The sequence below is a fragment of the Pogoniulus pusillus genome, chromosome 1 (assembly GCF_015220805.1).
Source record: "Pogoniulus pusillus isolate bPogPus1 chromosome 1, bPogPus1.pri, whole genome shotgun sequence".
NCBI classification, from domain to species: domain Eukaryota; kingdom Metazoa; phylum Chordata; class Aves; order Piciformes; family Lybiidae; genus Pogoniulus; species Pogoniulus pusillus.
In genome coordinates this window covers 31,767,847-31,786,586 of record NC_087264.1, presented here as the reverse complement: position 1 = coordinate 31,786,586, position 18,740 = coordinate 31,767,847, and the positions used below count along the sequence as shown (strand labels likewise).

Genomic DNA, 18,740 nt, shown 5'->3' with positions numbered 1-18,740 from the left:
TTCTTTCTTCCTTGAGATTTGCTTCAGGAGCTCCTTGCTCATCCATGCAGGTCTCCTAGCACATCTACCTGCTTTTTTACTCAGGAACACACCTAGCTTGGGCTTGGAGGAAGAGGCCTTTAAAAACCAACCAACTTTCTTGGGCTCCTTTACCCTCCAGAGCCTTAGCCCATGGGATTTCTGCAAGCCTGTCTCTGAAGAGCACAAAGTTAGCTCTGCAGAAGTCCAGGGTTGCAGTTCTACTTGTTGCTCTGATTCTACCCTGTAGAATACTAAACTCCACCATGTCATGATCACTGTCCCCAAGGCTGTTCCCAACCTTAATGTCCTCAACCAGTCCCTGTTTGTTAGTTAATACAAGGTCCAGCAGTGCACCTCTCCTTGTTGGGTCCTCCACTACCTGCATCAAGAAGTTATCATTGATACAAGAGCCCTTTGGACTGTCTGTGCCTGGCTGTGTGAGCTTCCCAGCCAATATCAGGGTGATTGAAGTCACCCATCAGTACCAAGGAGTTAGCTTTAGAGGCTACCTCCAGCTGTCTGTAGAAGGCCTCATCAACATCTTCCTCCTTATTTGGTGGTCTATAGTGGACACCTTCAACAATTTCATCTCCTCTCCCATGGATCTTAATTCTTACCCAGAAGCTTTCAACATGTTTTGCCTCCCCACTTCGATAGAACTCAGCACATTTCAGTTGTTCTCACACACACAGAGAGCAACTCCTCCATCTCATCTTGCTGCTCTATCCTTCCTGAACAGTACACAGCCAGCCATGACAACACTGGAGTCGTGGGAGCTGTCCCACCATGTCTCAGTGATGGCAATTATATCATAGTCATTCAGGCTAAGACAGATCTCCTGCTCCTCCTGCTTATTCCCCATGCTCCATGCATTGGTGTATAAGCATTTCAGGGAGAGAGTTATCTATTGGCTTTCACTCTTACAGTCTGCCCATTCCCAGCCTCTTCCATGGCCACCAATCTAGCAGTAAGCTCTGCACATGCTGATTCCTCATCACTTGATTCCCGTAGTTCATCTCTATAAGACTTAAAGAGTTCTTCACTTCTCTCTCCAGAAGTATGTTCCCTTAGAATGAGCTGTGATATCCTCCTTTCTCAGTTAATCTTCTCATTTCTTCCTTTGCCCATACAATACTATGCCAGTGGTAACAGATGGCAGAGGTGCAAAGCATGCCAGAACTAACACCAGAAGTCCAAGAACGGTTTGGGTTTTCATTAGATCAGGTTGCTCAGAGCCTTGTCCAACCTGACTTTGAACAGTTACACGCTGGGGCATTAGCAGCTTCTCTGGACAGCATTTTCCAGTGTCTTACCACCCTCATCCTAAAGAAGAACCTCTTCCTTGTGTTCAATTTAAATCCACCCTCTTTTGGTTTAAATCATTACCCTCTGTGCTGTTGCCACAGCCCTTGGTAAAAAGTTTGTCCCCATCTTTCTTGTAGGCTACCATTAAGGACTCTCTGAAATGTTCTCCAGGCTGAATGACCTCAACCTTCTCAGCTTTTCTTGCTAGGAGAAGTGCTCCAAGCCTCTGATCTTTCCACGGCCCTCCTTGCCACCCACTGTATCAGGTGCATTCAGGCAATGATGATAAGGTACTTATGCAGGATAAACCTTTCCTGGCTGATTTCAGCTCCCTGATCAGCACAAAGTACATCTTGATGCCATTCTAGAATTAAGAGGTGCCCTTCAAGTTACTAAATCCCTTAAAGCAAGAAAAGACTCTGCCTGACAGTGCATGTTTATTTTGCTACTGCTTTGCATCAAGCTTTTTTGCATAGCTTCTTCACCCTAGCTCTGTTAATAGGCTTCTTTTACTCCTGCCTTAGTTTGAAATCAAAGGAGTGATTTTTAAAGGTATTTAATACTCAGCTGTTGTGACAGATAACACATAAATATTTTGGATGTTACTTTTGATCTTGGTTTTTGGTGCAATTGCTCCCTTGTCACTATCTCAAGCTATCTCATTTCCACAGAGAGCTGGGTGAGGGGAGAGGCAGGGAAAATTGTGAAACAAAAGACAGCAAAGTAGGTAAATTCTTCAAGGGCAAGGCTACAACCTGTAAGTTACAGTGAGCAAAAGAAGCAAGTTGGTTAATGGTGAAGTGCTTCACTTTTCCAAAGTCTTCAGAAGTACTGTTTTTTGTCAAGAGGATTGACTACATTTTACTGCTGTCCAACGACTTGCTTCTTTTGCCTTGCTGATGAACTGATGTAAGATCTGGAGCTATGCTTGGAATTAAGATCAGGCTTTGATCCAACCACTGCTGAAGGAGTAAACTGACAACGGAAACCCCAATTCTATTTTTACTACCTTCTGAGAACTGTCAGATGGTGGTGAGTGAATTTTCATCAAATAACTCTGCTGTCATTGTGAGGTTCTGTTTGTGCTCAACTGGCTGGGTTTACTGGGAGAAGTTAGGATGCTTCCTGAGGGAAGAAAGGCTTTTGTATGTTACCACCAGACAAAGAAAGGATTTTCATTTGTAAGATGTTAAAACCAATTGGTAACAAGTCACGGGAATAGAACTTCCACCACCACCGGTTTGAGATCCACTCTGGATTGTGGCTTCCTTTAACTGTTTGTGGGTTTTGTGATGATTTACAGCATGACAGGTGTGTCTGAGTGGACTTCTGTTTCAGAAATTAACACATGCTGCTTGCCAGAAGAATTATTTCACAGAATCACAGACACATTCCCTTTGGAAAAGCCCTTCAGGATCACCAAGTCCAACCAATATCCCAACTCTACAAGGTGTACTCTAAACCATATCCCCAAGCACCACATCCAAACAACTTTTAAACGTATCCAGGATTGGTGATTCTGCCATCTCCCTGGGCAGCCCATTCCAATGTCTGACCACTCCTGCTGGAGAAAAATGTTTTCTAATGTCCAGTCTAAACCTACCCAGTTGTTCTATCACTAATTTACCTGTGAGAAGAGACCAGCAGCAACTTCTCCACAACCTCCTTCCAGGTAGCTGTAGACAATGATGAGGTCTGCCCTCAGCCTCCTCTTTTTCAAACTAAACATCCCCAGCTCCCTCAGTCACTCCTCATCAGATTTATTCTCCAGGCCCTTCCCCAGCTTTGTTGCTCTCCTGCACTTGCTCCAGCACCTCCAGATCCCTCTTGTAGTGAGGTACCCAAAAGTGAACACAATACTCGAGGTATGGTCTCACCAGCAGAGTACAAGGAGACAATCACTTCCCTGCTCCTGCTGGGCACAGCATTTCTAATCCAAGCCAGGATGCCACTGGCTTTCTTTGCCACCTGGGCACACTGCTGGCTCAAATTTAGAGACCTGGAAAGCAAAGGAAAGTCTAAAATGATATATTCATGAGATCTCTTCCTAATTCAATTGCATGACAGTGATGTCTGTATTCCATGACAGAAATATTTGGGTAGTATGCATTTCTGTGTGGAGGTCCTGAAATAAACTTTATCATGGTGCAGGCAGAGCTGGATATGCTTTTTAAAATTGCAGGGATGAAAACTGTTAACCTGAATCTTGCATGAACCTTTTTTTGGTTCATAAGCTTACTGAACACTAAGCCTTTCCTTTGGTGCTTGGACACATGCTTTAGTAAACCATATTCCTAACAATAATTGATGCAATAGGTAAATTAGTCTGGTTTTCTTTAATTGGATCTTCAATATCATCAGAGGATAGTGTGAGGGGGGAAAAGTGTTTTCAAGAGGTGCATGTGATGGTTGTGTGCTTTTGGTGGAATGGCAAGGTTGTAGCTCCTGAGACACAGGGTTGGGAGTTCTGTAAACAGGCAATATTTGCTTTGCTGGCATGTGTAGGAGACAAACACCAATGTAAATGTCTTCATGACTGGCAGAGCAGAATTCTTTCTAAAAATGTGTAGTAATTTTCATTTATCCTGCTAATTTGATTATCTTGCTTAGAAGTTTACAGTTTGGGTTTAATTTTTTTCCCCATTAATATTATTTCAGGGTTTTTTTCATCCCCTGCTTCCTGCCTATGTGATTGAAATTCTTACATTTGGAAATACTGAATGAAATCTGGCAGTATGAGTGCCTGCTCTACGGCCTTTGAAGTGGAAAGGTCAAGTCAGCTGTAAGAACATTTACTCTGCTTTGGTGAGACCTCACCTGCAGTGCTGTGTCTAGCTCTGGAGCCCTCAGCACCAGAAGGACATGGACCTGAGGGAGCAGGTGCAGAGGAGGGACACAAAAATAATCAGGGGGCTGCAACACCTCTGCTATGTAGACAAGCTGAGGGAGCTGGAGTTGTTCAGCCCAGAGAAGGCTCTAGAGAGACCTAATAGCAGCCTGCCAGTGCTTGAAGTGGGCTACAGGAAGGCTGCAGGGGGACTGTTTGCAAAGGGCTGTAGGGACAGGATGAGGGCAGTGACTTGAAATGAGAGCAGAGCAGATTGAGATTGGATGTGAGGAACAAGTTCTGCACCATGAGGGTGCTGGAACACTGCAACAGGTTGCCCAGGGAGGTGGTTGAGGCTCCATCCCTGGAGGTACCCAAGGTGAGGCTGGACAAGGCTGTGAGTGCCATGGAAGGCCAAAATAGTCCTAAACATGTCCTGGCTTGTCCAGACATGTTTTTCTGCTCTCCCTTTCTCCTGTTGTTGGGGGAGACAACCGTGAGAAAGGAGGACAACAGGCTTGATGCCTCTGAGTCTCCTTTTCTCCTTCTAAACTTGCACACCGGGTACCTTCTTGTTTGTGTTCTGCCCTGGAAAGGTAGAAGTAAGCCCTGGCTTCTCCTCATACAGTTAGGTTTGGCTAAGTGCCGTTCTGAACCATTAGTCTCGGGCTGCATTGATAGAAAGAGATGAGCAGGCAAACACAACATGCTCTGTCTTAATGTTCTGTACCTTAGCATGCTCTGCCATAGCATGGTGCCAGGCTCTGCAACATTCTGCATGCTACATAATAACAAGCCCTGATACTTTGTCAACCTGGAAACTTGGTGTGTCTCAAGTTTTCCAGAGGAAGGCATTGAGTAGCTTTACATGATAGGCTTGCTTAGCAAGCACAACATCCTGCCTGCCTGCATCTCTGTTAGCAAGCACAACATCCTGCCTGCCTGCACCTCTGTTAGCAAGCACAGCATCCTGCCTGCCTGCATCTCTGTTAGCAAGCACAACATCCTGCCTGCCTGCATCTCTGTTAGCAAGCACAGCATCCTGCCTGCCTGCACCTCTGTTAGCAAGCACAACATCCTGCCTGCCTGCATCTCTGTTAGCAAGCACAACATCCTGCCTGCCTGCACCTCTGTTAGCAAGCACGACATCCTGCCTGCCTGCACCTCTGTTAGCAAGCACGACATCCTGCCTGCCTGCACCTCTGTTAGCAAGCACAACATCCTGCCTGCCTGCACCTCTGTTAGCAAGCACAACATCCTGCCTGCCTGCACCTCTGTAAAACTCTGCCAAGTCTGGAGCCAAGAGGAACCAGGTCAGAGATCATCTGCCTCTCTCCCAGCACCTTTGTAAGAGCCTGGGAAGATCTACAAGCCTGAACAGCTAAGAATCATAGAATCAGTCAGGGTTGGAAGGGACCACAAGGTGATCCCATGGGCAGGGACACCCTACCCTAGGCCAGACTGGCCAGAGCCCCATCCAGCCTGGCCTTAACCACTTCCCTGGGCAACCCATTCCAGGCTCTCACCACTCTCATGCTGTACAACTTCCTCCTCATGTCCAGCCTGAACCTACCTATCTCCAGCTTCACTCCATTCCCCCTACTCCTGTCACTCCCTGATATCCTGAAAAGTCCCTCCCCAGCTTTTTTGTAGGACCCCTTCAGATATTGAAGGGCCACCTTGAAGCCTCCTCTTCTCCAGACTGCACAGCCCCACCTCTTTCAGTCTGTCCTCATAGGAGAGGAGCTCCAGCCCTCTGATCAACCTAGTGGCCCTTCTCTGGACACACTCCAGCATGTCCACATCCTTCTTGTAATGGGGGCTCCAGGACTGGATGCAGTACTCCAGATGGGGTCTGAGCAGAGTAGAGAGGGAGAATCCCCCCCCTCGACCTGCTGGCCACATTTTACTGATGCAGCCCAGGCTCTGGTTTGCCCTCTGGGCTGCAAGTGCACACTGCTGGCTCACGTTGAGCTTCTCATCCACCAGCAGCCCCAAGTCCCTCTCCTCAGGGCTGCTCTCCAGCCAGTCACTGCCCAGCCTGTATCTGCGCTTCAAATTCCCTGACCCAGATGCAGGACCCTGCACTTGGTCTTGTTGATCCTCATGAGGTTGGCTTGTGCCCACCTCTCCAGCCTGTCCAGGTCCCCCTGGATGGATCCCTTCCCTCCAGTGTGTCTGCTGCACCACACAGCTTGGTGTCATCAGCAAACTTGCTGAGGGTGCACTCAGTGTCACTGGCCACGTCACCAACATAGATGTTGAACAGGACTGATCCCTGAGGGACTCTGCTTGTCACTGGCCTCCACTTGGACATGGCCCCATTGACAGCCACTCTTTGGGTGCAGCCATCAGGCCAGTTCTTTATCCGTCTCATGGCCCACTCATCAGACCCATGTTTCACCAGCTTGGAGACCAGGATGTGGTGCGGGACAGTGTCAAAGGCCTTGCTCAGGGCCAGAGACATCAACAGAACTCCCTGCAAGTGTTTGGGTACTGTCTGAAAACTGTAGTTCCTCCCCAGGAATCCAGAGATCACTTTTGTGAGCAAATACTCAAAGCCCCTTAGCAAAACTCTGTAAGCTCTCTGCATCGAATTCCAAGTGCCTTCTGCCTTAAGCAGAAAGGACCTTCTTGAGCCCCTCTAGTGGGCAAGTGGTAAAACTGACTGCAAGAACCTCTCTTCCAGTTCTAATAGTTTAATGCTTGTTGTATACTGCTAGTTATTTCTTACATGTGCTAGATTCTGTTTTCCTATGTGTAATGTTTTCATGACTGTTGCAAAGAACATATTCTTACAAACTGTGGCTGGTGCAAGAGTCCTGAGTATGAAAATTAATGGACAATATTAATTTTGGAAAAATCCTATCTTGCACCAGTTACCAGCCATAGCAGCCAGCAACCTGCTCTAGTGGAGGATGTCCCTGCTGCCTGCAGGGGGGTTGGGCTGGGTGACCTTTGAAGGTCCCTTCCAACCCCGCACATTCTATTATTTAAAGGAGGACAATAAAGTATGCCCACAGATAGGGTTAAAAATTAGCTCGAGTAACATTCCCACAGCTTCAGTGAGACATACTGCATACTGACTCCTTGTCCTCTTTCTTCCTGGTTTTTATGAGTATGACATTAATGTCCATATTTTACTTGAATTAACCTAATTTCCTAAAGTACTGCATTGTCTCAGCGGTATAAATGAGGCAGAGAAGGGCCAGCACCAGCTAGGTCCTGGGACAAACTAGAAGGCTGCTTTACAGTCATCTTCACCATTATTCATCCTGTTTCAGGTTCTGCTTTCCTGAGGACTTACTTAGTGTTGCTAACTGAGCTGATATGTTTTTACATCTCTTGTTTCTTAATTTCCAAAAAGAACAATGTTCCTATGTTTCTGCCCATCTGGTTGTTTTTTTTCAGTTCTCTCTTGAACTTGTAAATGTTTCTATTCAGTTTCAACTTCAGCCAGCATTAAGTTGCATTGTCCAGATGAGTGAAGAAGTGGCAGTTCAAGGTTTAAAAAAACCCTTTCACATGCACACACACACACAGAGGAAGGAAGATCCATTTGGACAGAGTAAACTCATTTTCCCCCTTACCTGAGAATGCCTCTGTAAACTGATTTGGAGTTTGAAAGCTCAGTGCTCTTCTGAGGAAGGAAGATGGTAGAGAAGAAAGAGACTTGTCAGTGGAGTGAATGTCTTGCAGTTGTCTTGATCTGAAGAAGGAAAGAGAATAGAAACATACACAAAACAATCTGCCCTGAAGCACATAATCAAGTGCCTTCCCTATGTACCTTCTCAATGATGTTCAAAGAGGAGACATCACCTCCTCCACCTCTGTGTTGACAGACCAAGGGTAATGATTCTCTGCTCCTTAGCGTAACCCTTTCAGTAAAGGACCTTTCCCTGTGTGCTTAGTAAGGGAAAACTTCTTCCAGCAGCTAATCAGTATGCAGTGAATTTCAGGGTCCCAGGGTGCACCTGCAGTCATTTTTGGAGCCTACTGATCAATGTGGAGTCATTGCTAAGGACAGGCTCTGCCTCACTGCTACGCTGCACTTACAGGAACTACAGCTAAGCCTGTAGGCTTAATAGGCTGTGGTGTTTTTTGTTGTCTGTGTTGTGGGTTTGGGTTTTGGTGGGGATGGGGGTTTGGTGTTGGTGGGTTTTAGGCTTAAAAAAAAACACATTGAGGTTCTACTCAGCTTCCTGGTTCTTCTTTTTATGGCCAGATTTAAAAAAAATAAAAATATGTGGACAGTGGGAAGACAAAGCAAAAAGTCTACATCATGCACCAGGTCAGGAATTGCAGAGTGTTTGGGGTTGGAAGGGAACCAGAGATCATCCAGTCCAACCCCCCTGCCACCTAGGGCAGGCTGCACAGGAACACATCCAGGTGGGTTTGGACAGAAGGCTACCCAGAGAGGTTGTTGTGGAGTCTCCTTCTCTGGAGACACTCAGAAGCCATGTGAATGTGCTCCTGTGTGAACTGCCTTGGGTGATCCTGCGCTGGCAGGAGGGCTGGACTGGATGAGCCTTTGAGGTCTCTTCTGACCCATAGCATTCTGTGGCTCTGTGAAACCCTTAAAGCAGGGGTGTATGAAGCTTCTGTTTTAGAATGAGTGGCCATGGAGAATTTGGAAGCTAAGTAGATTATGCTTTTTTTTTTTTTTAATTATAAAAATGGATCATTTGTTCAATAGAAACACAGAAGTAAGTCTTTTCATTTTTTTTCTATATGCTTCATCAGCTTGCTAATTAAAGTCACCTTTCATTTTCCTTCTTTAATATAGTACACCAAGGGATGTGAGAATTTCATATGCATTGTTAGCCTCGTACCAGAAGGTGTGAAATTAGACTCCAGCAAGTGAAAAAAGCCAACTATCAGGTCAAGTGAAGAAGTCCTTTGACCTGCCTATTTAATTTCATGCTGAAATTCACTATCTTCTGCTGATTTACAGTGGCTCCTTGCCTAACCCACAAGTTTTCTTAAAGTTGGTGTGTTTCCCATGACGAAGATGAACATTATCTGTATCTGCCAAGCTGCATGGTCTTCCTTTTTCACAAAAACTGGCTAAGATACTTTCAGAGGTTTTAAAAATAGCACTTAAGTGCCTCATAGAATATTCATGGGGACCATTCATATTTTTTTGACAGTTATTTCCTGTATTTAAGTGAATTTGTAATATGACTTCTAAACCAAAATATCTGATTCCTCTCAAATTTTAGCATTTGCTAGCCTACTGATTTAAGAGTTCTACATAGTCTGCATAAAATAGACAGTGCTTAGGAATAAATTCTGCACCATGAAGGTGTCAGAACACTGCAACACTTTGCCCAGGGAGGTGGTTGAGGCCTCATCTCAGGAGATGTTCAAGGTGAGGCTTGAGAGAGCTCTGGGCAGCCTGATCCAGTGGAAGATGTCTCTGCTGCCTGCACGGGGTTGGATTGGATGACCTTTGGAGGTTCTTTCAAAGCCAAGCCATTTTATGATTCTATGATGCATGAGGATAGAATTGGACTTAATTTCTCTTTCCCTGACTTCTCAGGACCATACTATCTAGACCTGCTTAGAATGAAATGTAGTTTTAATCACAGCTATACCTTGTTACATGGCCCTTCAGTACAGGTGAAAAGTGCTGGGCAAAAAGTATACAAGGTCTGGAAATCTCTAATCAGGAACAGGCTTGCAAAGAGTAGGTACAAAACACTTGCACCTGGAAGCATCAGAATTAAGTTATCAGCACATGTTTTGACATGGAACAGTACCCCTAGGAACACGGCTTGGTTTTCAACGTGTATTGATTTTCCTTTAGTTGTGGTGTTGCATTTCATTCCCCTGTTGAAATGGACAGTTGTCCTGGGTTATTGTCCCAGACTTTGTCCTCTCTCTTCGAAGACAGTCACTGTCAAATTACAGCCATTTTTTCCCTGGGAGAACTACCCTGTGAGTAGCAATCGGAAGACAAAAAGGAAGTGATGGTCAACCCCAAGTTTATCAGATCCATCTTTGGGTAGAGCACTGTCACCTCTGCCTGGAATTCTTTTTTCTGTCGAGGTGAATGCAGTGACTGTAGGTGAGATGGCATCCTGGTGGATTTTACTTGTCCTCAGAGATTACTCCAAGAAACATAGAAAGAATGCGTGGAACAACCAGTTCATAGCATTCAAATGCCAAGGGACACATTCGTTTGCTTATAGCCTGTGCTTTGTGATACAGTAAGGAAGATGAGTAGGATGTTGCCTGTCAAAGAGTGGCTCTGGATTTTTCCTTCACACATTTCTTTGCAACACTGGTCTATAATCAGCCAGTGCCACAGACTGGCAGTGACCAGATCAAGAGTATTAGCTCAATATGCCTGTTTGGCTTACTATAGCAAGCGTGGGCTCTGGGTTCCTTTACATTACAGATAATGGGGGTCATAAAAAAGTAATACAGGTTTATTCATGGAAAAGATGAATTACCAAACAAAACTTTTCCATGGGGTTACAGAAGAATGCACTGCCCCCCAAAAAATCTGCTTCACTTTACATTAGTCTCCAATGGCACATTTATGTGCAGCTGTGAGTAACAGGAAAGTAAAATATCTCCCTGTCATTGGCATCCCTTGAGTGTTGGGGTGAGTTTTGGGCACCTCAATAGTAGAAAGGCATCAAGAGGCACGAGGGGCAAAAGAGCTGGTGAGGGCCTAGAGAATGAGTCTGATGGAGGGCAGCTGAGGACTGTTCAGTGTGAGGAAGAGGAGGCTGAGGGGAGACGTCAGCTACCTGAAAGGATGACAGAGAGAGGTTGATGCTGGTCTCTTCTCACAGGTCAGCAGTGATAGAACAAGAGGGAACAGCCTCAAGCTGCACCAGGGAAGGTTTTGCCTGGACATTAAGAAAAAAAAAAATCCAATGGAAGAGTCATCAGACACTGGAACAGGCTGCCCAGGGAGGTGGTGGAGTTGCCATCCCTGGAGATGTTTAAAAGCTGTTTGGATGTGGTGCTTCGTGCTGCAGTTTAGTGGTGGCTTTGGTAGAGTAGGGTTCGCAGCTGGACCTGCTGACCTCAGGGGTCTTTTTCCAGCCTGGATGATTCTGTCACTATGTTTCTATATGTATGCTTTTCTGTGGACACAGCTTCTCCTTGTTACAGTCCACAGGTGTATCAGTCAGCTGATTAATTTTCTAGAGCAGCTTAGTTTTCAGTGCAATGTCCATTTTTCTCAGCTCACTGTCATTTTTCTCAACACTGAATCTAAGAGAGAAGAGGAAGATCTGGCAGCTATCGAATCAGTGGGTAACAATCCACAATCTAAGGTGTAGTTTTCCAGCAAAGCTTCCATATATATATTATATCTGAGCATTGACATTTAGTGTATGGATGATTCTGTGCTTCTTAATATGTGTCTGCTTTTTAATACAACCTCTATACAGTCTGGGATATAGAGGCAAGATAAATGAATAAGGAGAACAAGAACGTCTTCATTCCCAGAATGAAGTTGAAATACTGGTGAGCTAAGCAGGAGCAAGGTTATGCCTACAACACACATTGATTCACTTTGACCATTGACTTTGCAGCAAGTCAAGGCATTGATCAATTAAAAGCAATTTTATTTATCTTTTAGCTTATTATGCCATCACAGGAATCTCACTTGAAGTTCACCATCAATTTATTATGAAACCTGAGAAGGAAGACAGGCTGAAGACCAAGACTAAATGCTGTCTGGGGCTAAAGAACATTCATGAATAACTTCTTTTAAATTAAGTAGTATGCTGCCCTTGTACTGGTACTCCTGCCTGGGGGTGTTAATGGCCAGGCTAGATGAAGCCTTGAGCAGCTGAGTCTAGTTGCAAGGTGTCCCTGCCCATGGTGGGCATTCCATGATGATTCTGTGATGAAATAGCTCTGGCATCAGGTATTTAAAAATGAAGGGAAGAAGAAAATGAGTTCACCTGGTAAAGTGCTTTAGAGTAACAGAATTTATGTGGTAGAATACTCGAGAAAACAAGACATTGCTAAGAGACATGGCCTGCAATTTCCTTGTACAACTCCATAAACCTCATTTCTATTAGGTTTTTAAGGCCAGAAAAGCAATTTCAGACCTCAGCTAGAATGATCTTCCTCCAGTAAATACAGTGTAACACTGAGTCATCTGAACAGTGACTGATTGGCTCATTTCAGATTATATACATTCCACTAATCCCTTACGTTCAGTCCACCGGCACCTGAGTGCAAAACTCTTGAAAGCTCTGCTCCAAGCATGCAATTTCTGCCACCTGTGACACAAGGAACAACTGGCAAGCTGTTCCTGCTGCGTAGCAAACACATCCTGTGCTACACACTGCAGCAGAAATTAAAAGGTTCGTTCAGAATGTAGGGGAATGGTGTAGAGTGTGCTCACTCTCGCTCTCTCTCTCCAACTACCTGAGGAGAGGCTGGAGCAGGGAGGGGGCAGCCTCCCCTCCTTGATGACAACTAAAAGGACCACAGGAAATGTTTCCAAGCTGTGCCAGGGGAAATTTGGGCTGGATATTAGGTAATGTTTCTTCACTGAAAGGATTCTCAAACACTGGAATGGTCTGCCCAGAGCAGTGGTGGAGTCACCATCCCTGGGGTGTTGAAGCAGCCTGTGGAACTGGCGCTTAAGGGCATGGTTTAGTGTGGACCCTTCAGTGCTGGGTCAAGGGTTGGACTGGATGAGCTTGGAGGTCTCAAGTTGTGCCGGGGTAGGTATAGGCTGGGTGTTAGGAGGAAGTTCTTCACAAAGAGAGTGATTTGCCATTGGAATGGGCTGCCCAGGGAGGTGGTGGAGGCACTGTCTCTTGAGGTCTTCAAGAGAAGACTGGATGAGGCACTCAGTGCCATGGTCTAGTTGACTGGATAGGGCTGGGGGATAGGTTGGATGATCTTGGAGGTCTCTTCCAACCTGGTTGATTCTATGATTCCAACTAGGTATGTTCTGTGACTCTGTGAAACACTGAAGTTGAACACCGCATGCAGCCCTCACTTAAGAGATTATCACTGTTTGTATTTTGAGGTTATGGCATTAATGACTGCTGAAGACTTTGTGAGCCCACTGTGAATTCTACAAAGAAATACAGATTTTATTTGTTTTTTAATCCTTGAAAATGGAAATATTAATTTCCTTATGCAGCAAACTCACTTCGATGTATTTTAAAAGAAAACAGTTCATTTGTTAGAGTTACTCCCATTGTAAGTAATTTTTAGTTATGTTTTTGAAGGCATAATTTTGCTTTTTAGAAAGCTATGAATTACAATAGATGCTCTGTGTATGCCTCTGTGGGATGATGAATAATGTGGTAGGGAGAATACATACAATTTGGATTGGTATATGGAATTCAATGTAATCCACTGATAAATGCAAGCTAAGTAACAAATCTCACTTTCCCCCTAAATCTTCATATATAAAATTTAGTGGTTTATTATTTTACAGTCTCTGAAATATAGAATAGTAGAATCTTGGAATGGTTTGGGTTGGAAGGAACCTCCAAAGGTCATCCAGACCAGCCCCCCTGCACTCAGCAGGGATATCCTCCACTAGATCAGGTTGCTCACAGCCTAGTCCAGCCTCACTTTGGGCATCTTCAGGGACAGAGCCTCAGATGTGTCCCTGGGCACCTTCATGGTGCAGAACTTATTCCTCATATCCAATCTCAATCTGCTTTGCTCCCATTCCAAACCACTGTCGTCATCCTGTCCCTGCAGGCCTTTGCAAACAGTCCCTCTGCAGCCTTCTTATAGTCTCCTTCAGGTCCTTGCAGGCTGCTATTAGGTCTTCCTGGAGCCTTCTCTTCTCCAGGCTGAACAACTCCAGCTCCCTCAGCCTATCCTCAGCCTGCATATCCAGAGATTGATAAAGGAATCAGATGATAACAAATGTTTTGCATTTCTTTCTGCTGTATGTGATGTAATCCTTTCCCACCAAACACATCTGCCTACGATTCCAGTTTTTCAAAAATCCATGAAGAGAGGCTCACCACAACGAATGCCTAAATCAATTGGTTGTATTTTGCAACTGAACTACACCAAAGTTTAGAAACCAGAAATGTTTTTACTAATGAATATGAAAGCTGAGAATTTCAGAGAGTGTTTCACAGAAATGGAAGCAGAAGCATCAGAGGGAAAAGTGAAATGAGTTTGCTTAGTCTTAATCAGCTGATTCTACCTTCTACTTGACCTCAAAATTATTGATAACAGTTTATTGGATTCCAAATCTGTGCTGTTAAAACTGCTCTTGCTACAAAGCTGGACAAGGACAACGCTGTCTGTAACTGATGCTTAGTCTGAAGTCTGGAGACATTCAAAATCAGACTTGATGTGGCCACCAGTGTGCACTTGCAGCCCAGAGAGCAAACTGTATCCTGGACTGCATCCAAAGAAGTGCAGCCAACAGGTTGAGAGAGGGGATTTTGCCCCTCTACTCCACTTGGTGAGACCCCACCTGGAGTACTGCATCCAATTCTGGAGTCCCCATTACAGGAAAGATCTGGAGGTGCATGAATATGTCCAGAGAAGGGCCATGAGGATGATCAGAGGGCTGGAAAACCTCTGCTATGAGCATAGGCTGAGACATTTGGGGCTGTTCAGTTGGGAGAGAAGAAGGCTCCAAGGAGACCTTATTGTGGCCTTCCAGTATCTGAAAGGGGCTACAAGAAAGCTGGAGAGGGACTTTTCAGGATGTCAGGTAGTGATAGGACTGAGAGGAGTGGATCCGTGCTAGGGGAGGGCAGCTTTAGATTATACCTTAGGAAGAAGTTCTTCACCATGAGGGTGGTGAGACACTGGCACAGTTTGCCCAGGGAGGTGGTGGAAGCCTCATCCCTGGAGGTTTTTAAAGCCAGGCTGGATGTGGCTCTGGGCAACTTGATCTAGTATGAGGTGTCCCTGCCCATGAAAGGGGGGTTAGAACTGGATGATCCTTGATCACAGTTCTATCTATGATTCTGTGATCTAGTTGAAGGTGTCCCTGCTTACTGCAGGGGGGATGGATAAGATGACCTTTCAGAGTCCCTTTCACCCCAGAGCAATCTGTGAATCACAGCTGTCCATTTTAGCAGTAGTGAGTAGGCAGTGAAGTGTGACCTGGAAGCAAGCTGTGTAACCCTCACACACCAGTAGAAAAGCTGCCTCTGAACTCCCATTTTAAAAGGCCTGTCAGTTCCTCTGGTGAAAATCACTTTGTCACTCCCAGCTTTCAGTTCAAGTGGCAGTGGCTGCGCTGCTGGCATAGTACTGGAGTTGCATAAAGGGGCTGGGAAAAGCAGAGCTGCTTTTAGAACGTAATTGTTAAAGTGATCTTTGAGCTCGTCACAGGCGGCTGTTGTGGCTCTGCTTTGACAATAAGAATTGGCACCAGAGTAGCTTCATAGCTGGATGGGATTCTGCCATATCATATGGCTCTGGATTTATCAGCTTCCACCCCCTGAAGAGCTTCTAAGGCAGTGTCTTCTGGTGAACAGTGAAATAGGGGAATAAAAATAAACCATTCCACGTGCTAGCCTGCAACAGGTTTTGCTTGGTGAGTTTGGGAAAATAAAGTGATTTTTAATTCTGTCTTTAACAGGTGAACATGAAAAGTAACCTGGTTGGGCTCACTTGTATCATTTTTATTATCACATGTTAAGCAGTGACTAAGGGCTTGGCACTGCTTAAGTAAGAGTGCCTTTGATGTGTCCTGTAACCACTTGGAAAACAGCTTGTAGGATAAACAGGACCGGACCATCTCACTTTGCACTTTTCCAGAGTGGTATTATTCTTGGAATAGGTCTTGTGAGAAGCAAATTTCTACAGCAGAGTTGAACCATCATTTGAAGAAGTTAAGACCATGTACTGGGCTTCCCAGTTCAAAGGAGACAGGGATCTGCTGGAGAGACTCTAGCGGAGAGCTATGAGGATGATGAAGGGACTGGAACATCTCTGCTGTGAAAGAAAGATTGAGAGCTCTGGGGCTGTTTAACCTGGAGAAGAGAAGGCTGAGGTCTATCAGTAATTGAGGGGTGGGTATCAAGATGGAGGTGCCAGGCTCTGTTTGGTGGTGCCCAGTGACAGGACAAGGAACCACAGTGACAAGCTGGAACACAAGCAGCTTTACTTCAACAGAAGGAGACAATTCTATATGTTGAGGGTGCCAGAGCCCTGGAGCAGGCTGCACAGAGAGATTGTGGAGTCTCCTCTGGAGACTTTCCAAACCCATCTGGATGTGTTCCTGTGTTACCTGCCCCAGGTTATGCTGTTTGACTGGATGATCTCTGAAGGTCCCTTCCAACCCCTACCATTCTGTGACTCAGAGGACTTAAGCTGGGATCTTACTGTGCTAACCAAACACATTTTGTTTATTTTTAGATTAGTGTTTTTCTGAAAATCCTAGCAACAGGGGTTTACTGCAAACATGAAACAAGTTCCATTGAGTAAAACTGAGTAGCAGTGTAGTTAGAGCTTTTTATGGCATGCTAGAAGCCACTGTGAAAGCAGCAGAAGAACACAGCAGTAGTGAGAGCCTTGGGGACAGTTTGTAGTCGTTGCCACTTTGATGTAGCCTGCAACATAAATCCGCACACAAACGTCTGTTCACAGACACCTCAGAACAGCCTCTGCCTCTATGTGTGGTATCAGTTACAATGGGCTCATTTTCAACAGGTTCTGTGTTCCAGGGTTTCTTGAGCATCGTGATGTGTGTTTGACTCTTTCCCTTGCACCTTGTTTTGTGACAGGATGACGAAGTAGTACTGCAGTGTGTTGCCAGCATCCACAAGGAACAAAGGAAGTTTTGCTTGGCGGCTGAGGGGCTCGGGAATCGCCTGTGCTTTTTGGAACCAACATCAGAAGCTAAAGTAAGAAGCTGATACTCTGGAGCAGAGTCACTGAGCAGTGAATGCCAGCCTGCTTATTATCAGAAACTACACTGAATTAGGGTCTCCAGTGGGCTCTCTGATACGCCTTTGTGTGCTCTTCTGTCTATGACTGCAGCCTGAGATTTCCCAGGGATTCTAAACATCCTTTGAGGTGTCCCAGTAAGCAGCCACAAGTTACTATTCCTTAACTGTCTGAAAGAACTATTGGAACTGAAGTCACTGGAAGATGTCCCTGCTGACTGCAGGAGGTTTGACTGGATGATCTTTGGAGGTTCCTTCCAACCCAGATCATTCTATGATGCCACAATCGCTATTCATTATCTTAATCAATTGTATCAATATTGATGATATCACTGGATGGAAATAGATTAGAACTTTATTACCAGCTAGATTATTTCTTCCCAGATAAAATTCCAGTTTTAGTTTAAGGTATTATAAAGGGGTTTTGTTGTTGTTGTTTTAAATGAAATTCCAATATACTTCCAGAACAGCATGGTTTAATTCACACTCAAGATGTCTTAATAAAATGGATGCTGAGAAACCTGAAAGCTGCCAGAAAATAACAGAAGAATACCTCAGTTTTCTGTTAGTTTGATTTATGCTTTTAGTAATGATGTGGTTTATTTGCCTCCTGGGTGCAATTAAAGGCAATACTGGGTGAAGTGTTACACAGAGGTTTTGTTCATTTGTCTGGCTCACTGGAAAGCAGACTGCTTAATGGTGTATAGATGTTTACGCTCATAGCAATAAAATATCCTGAAAAAGCCTTTCCAGGCTTTGCTAATAAATATGAGACAAATGCTCTGGTCTTACACTCTTTAATTTATTTTTACAGTATGTTCCTCCAGACCTTTGCATCTGTAATTTTGTTCTTGAACAATCCCTGTCTGTCAGAGCCCTTCAGGAGATGCTGGCCAGCACAGGGGATAATGCTAGTGAAGGGGTAAGTAAATTCCCATCAAATAACATTACATTTTTGAATAGGGATGTGCCACTTTCTTTCCTTGCTCCAGGATTTTGTAGGAGAGGTGCTTCATGTCAGAGCAGATTCTTGTTTTCTCCCGGGACATCATTGCTCCACCACTATCCTTGGATTCCTCATCTTTAGCACTGAGGAGCAGGTGCAGTTAGTCTTAGAAAAGCTAGGACCATAATCTTCAGGGATCATTGATCACCATCAGTTCGTAACTGGATACTGGATAAGGAATAGGAGAACCTTTGGACTGATTGTGGCTTTTGTGAATCTGAGGAGAGTATCTTGGCAAGGAAACAGTGACACATTTCAGTTCACATATGAAAATGCAATACTTGCTTTTGTAGACGCATAACTGCCTCACTTCAGTGTCATTTGAAATGATTGACTCTGTGGTAGGAAGCAGAGCTGTTATAGAAACAGTTATTTAAGTTTCTGGAACTACCTTTCCCTACCTTTATCCCTTTCACAGAAATCCAAGGAAAAGGACTGACCTCAAAGGCAGTCCTTCTTAGCAGCGTGAAACATCCTAGAGACAAATCCACTTCTAAAGCTGTATTTTGGGGAACTATCTTTCATATTTAATGATAGTCTAAATATACCTGAAATAAGAAGAGAATATTACAAATGCTCTTTTAAATGAAAAAAAAACAACCTCTGTCTATGCATGAGAAGTTTCAAGCAACAATGTGAGAAATTAGATATTCTAAAATCAGCAATTTCTGACTTCTTATTGGGATCCTGGTGTGAGACCTTTTGTTAT

General features: G+C 44.6%; 1 protein-coding gene across 1 annotated transcript in view; it reads left to right on the top strand.

The window, feature by feature from the left end:
• The window catches only part of RYR3 (ryanodine receptor 3), a 236,770-nt gene that overhangs the window by 44,592 nt on the left and 173,438 nt on the right, over window positions 1-18,740 (top strand). Inside the window, exons 2-3 of the mRNA XM_064147758.1 lie at window positions 16,864-16,983; window positions 17,840-17,947. Of these exons, the coding sequence (XP_064003828.1) occupies window positions 16,864-16,983; window positions 17,840-17,947 (228 nt within the window). The remainder of the gene's footprint in view (window positions 1-16,863; window positions 16,984-17,839; window positions 17,948-18,740) is intronic.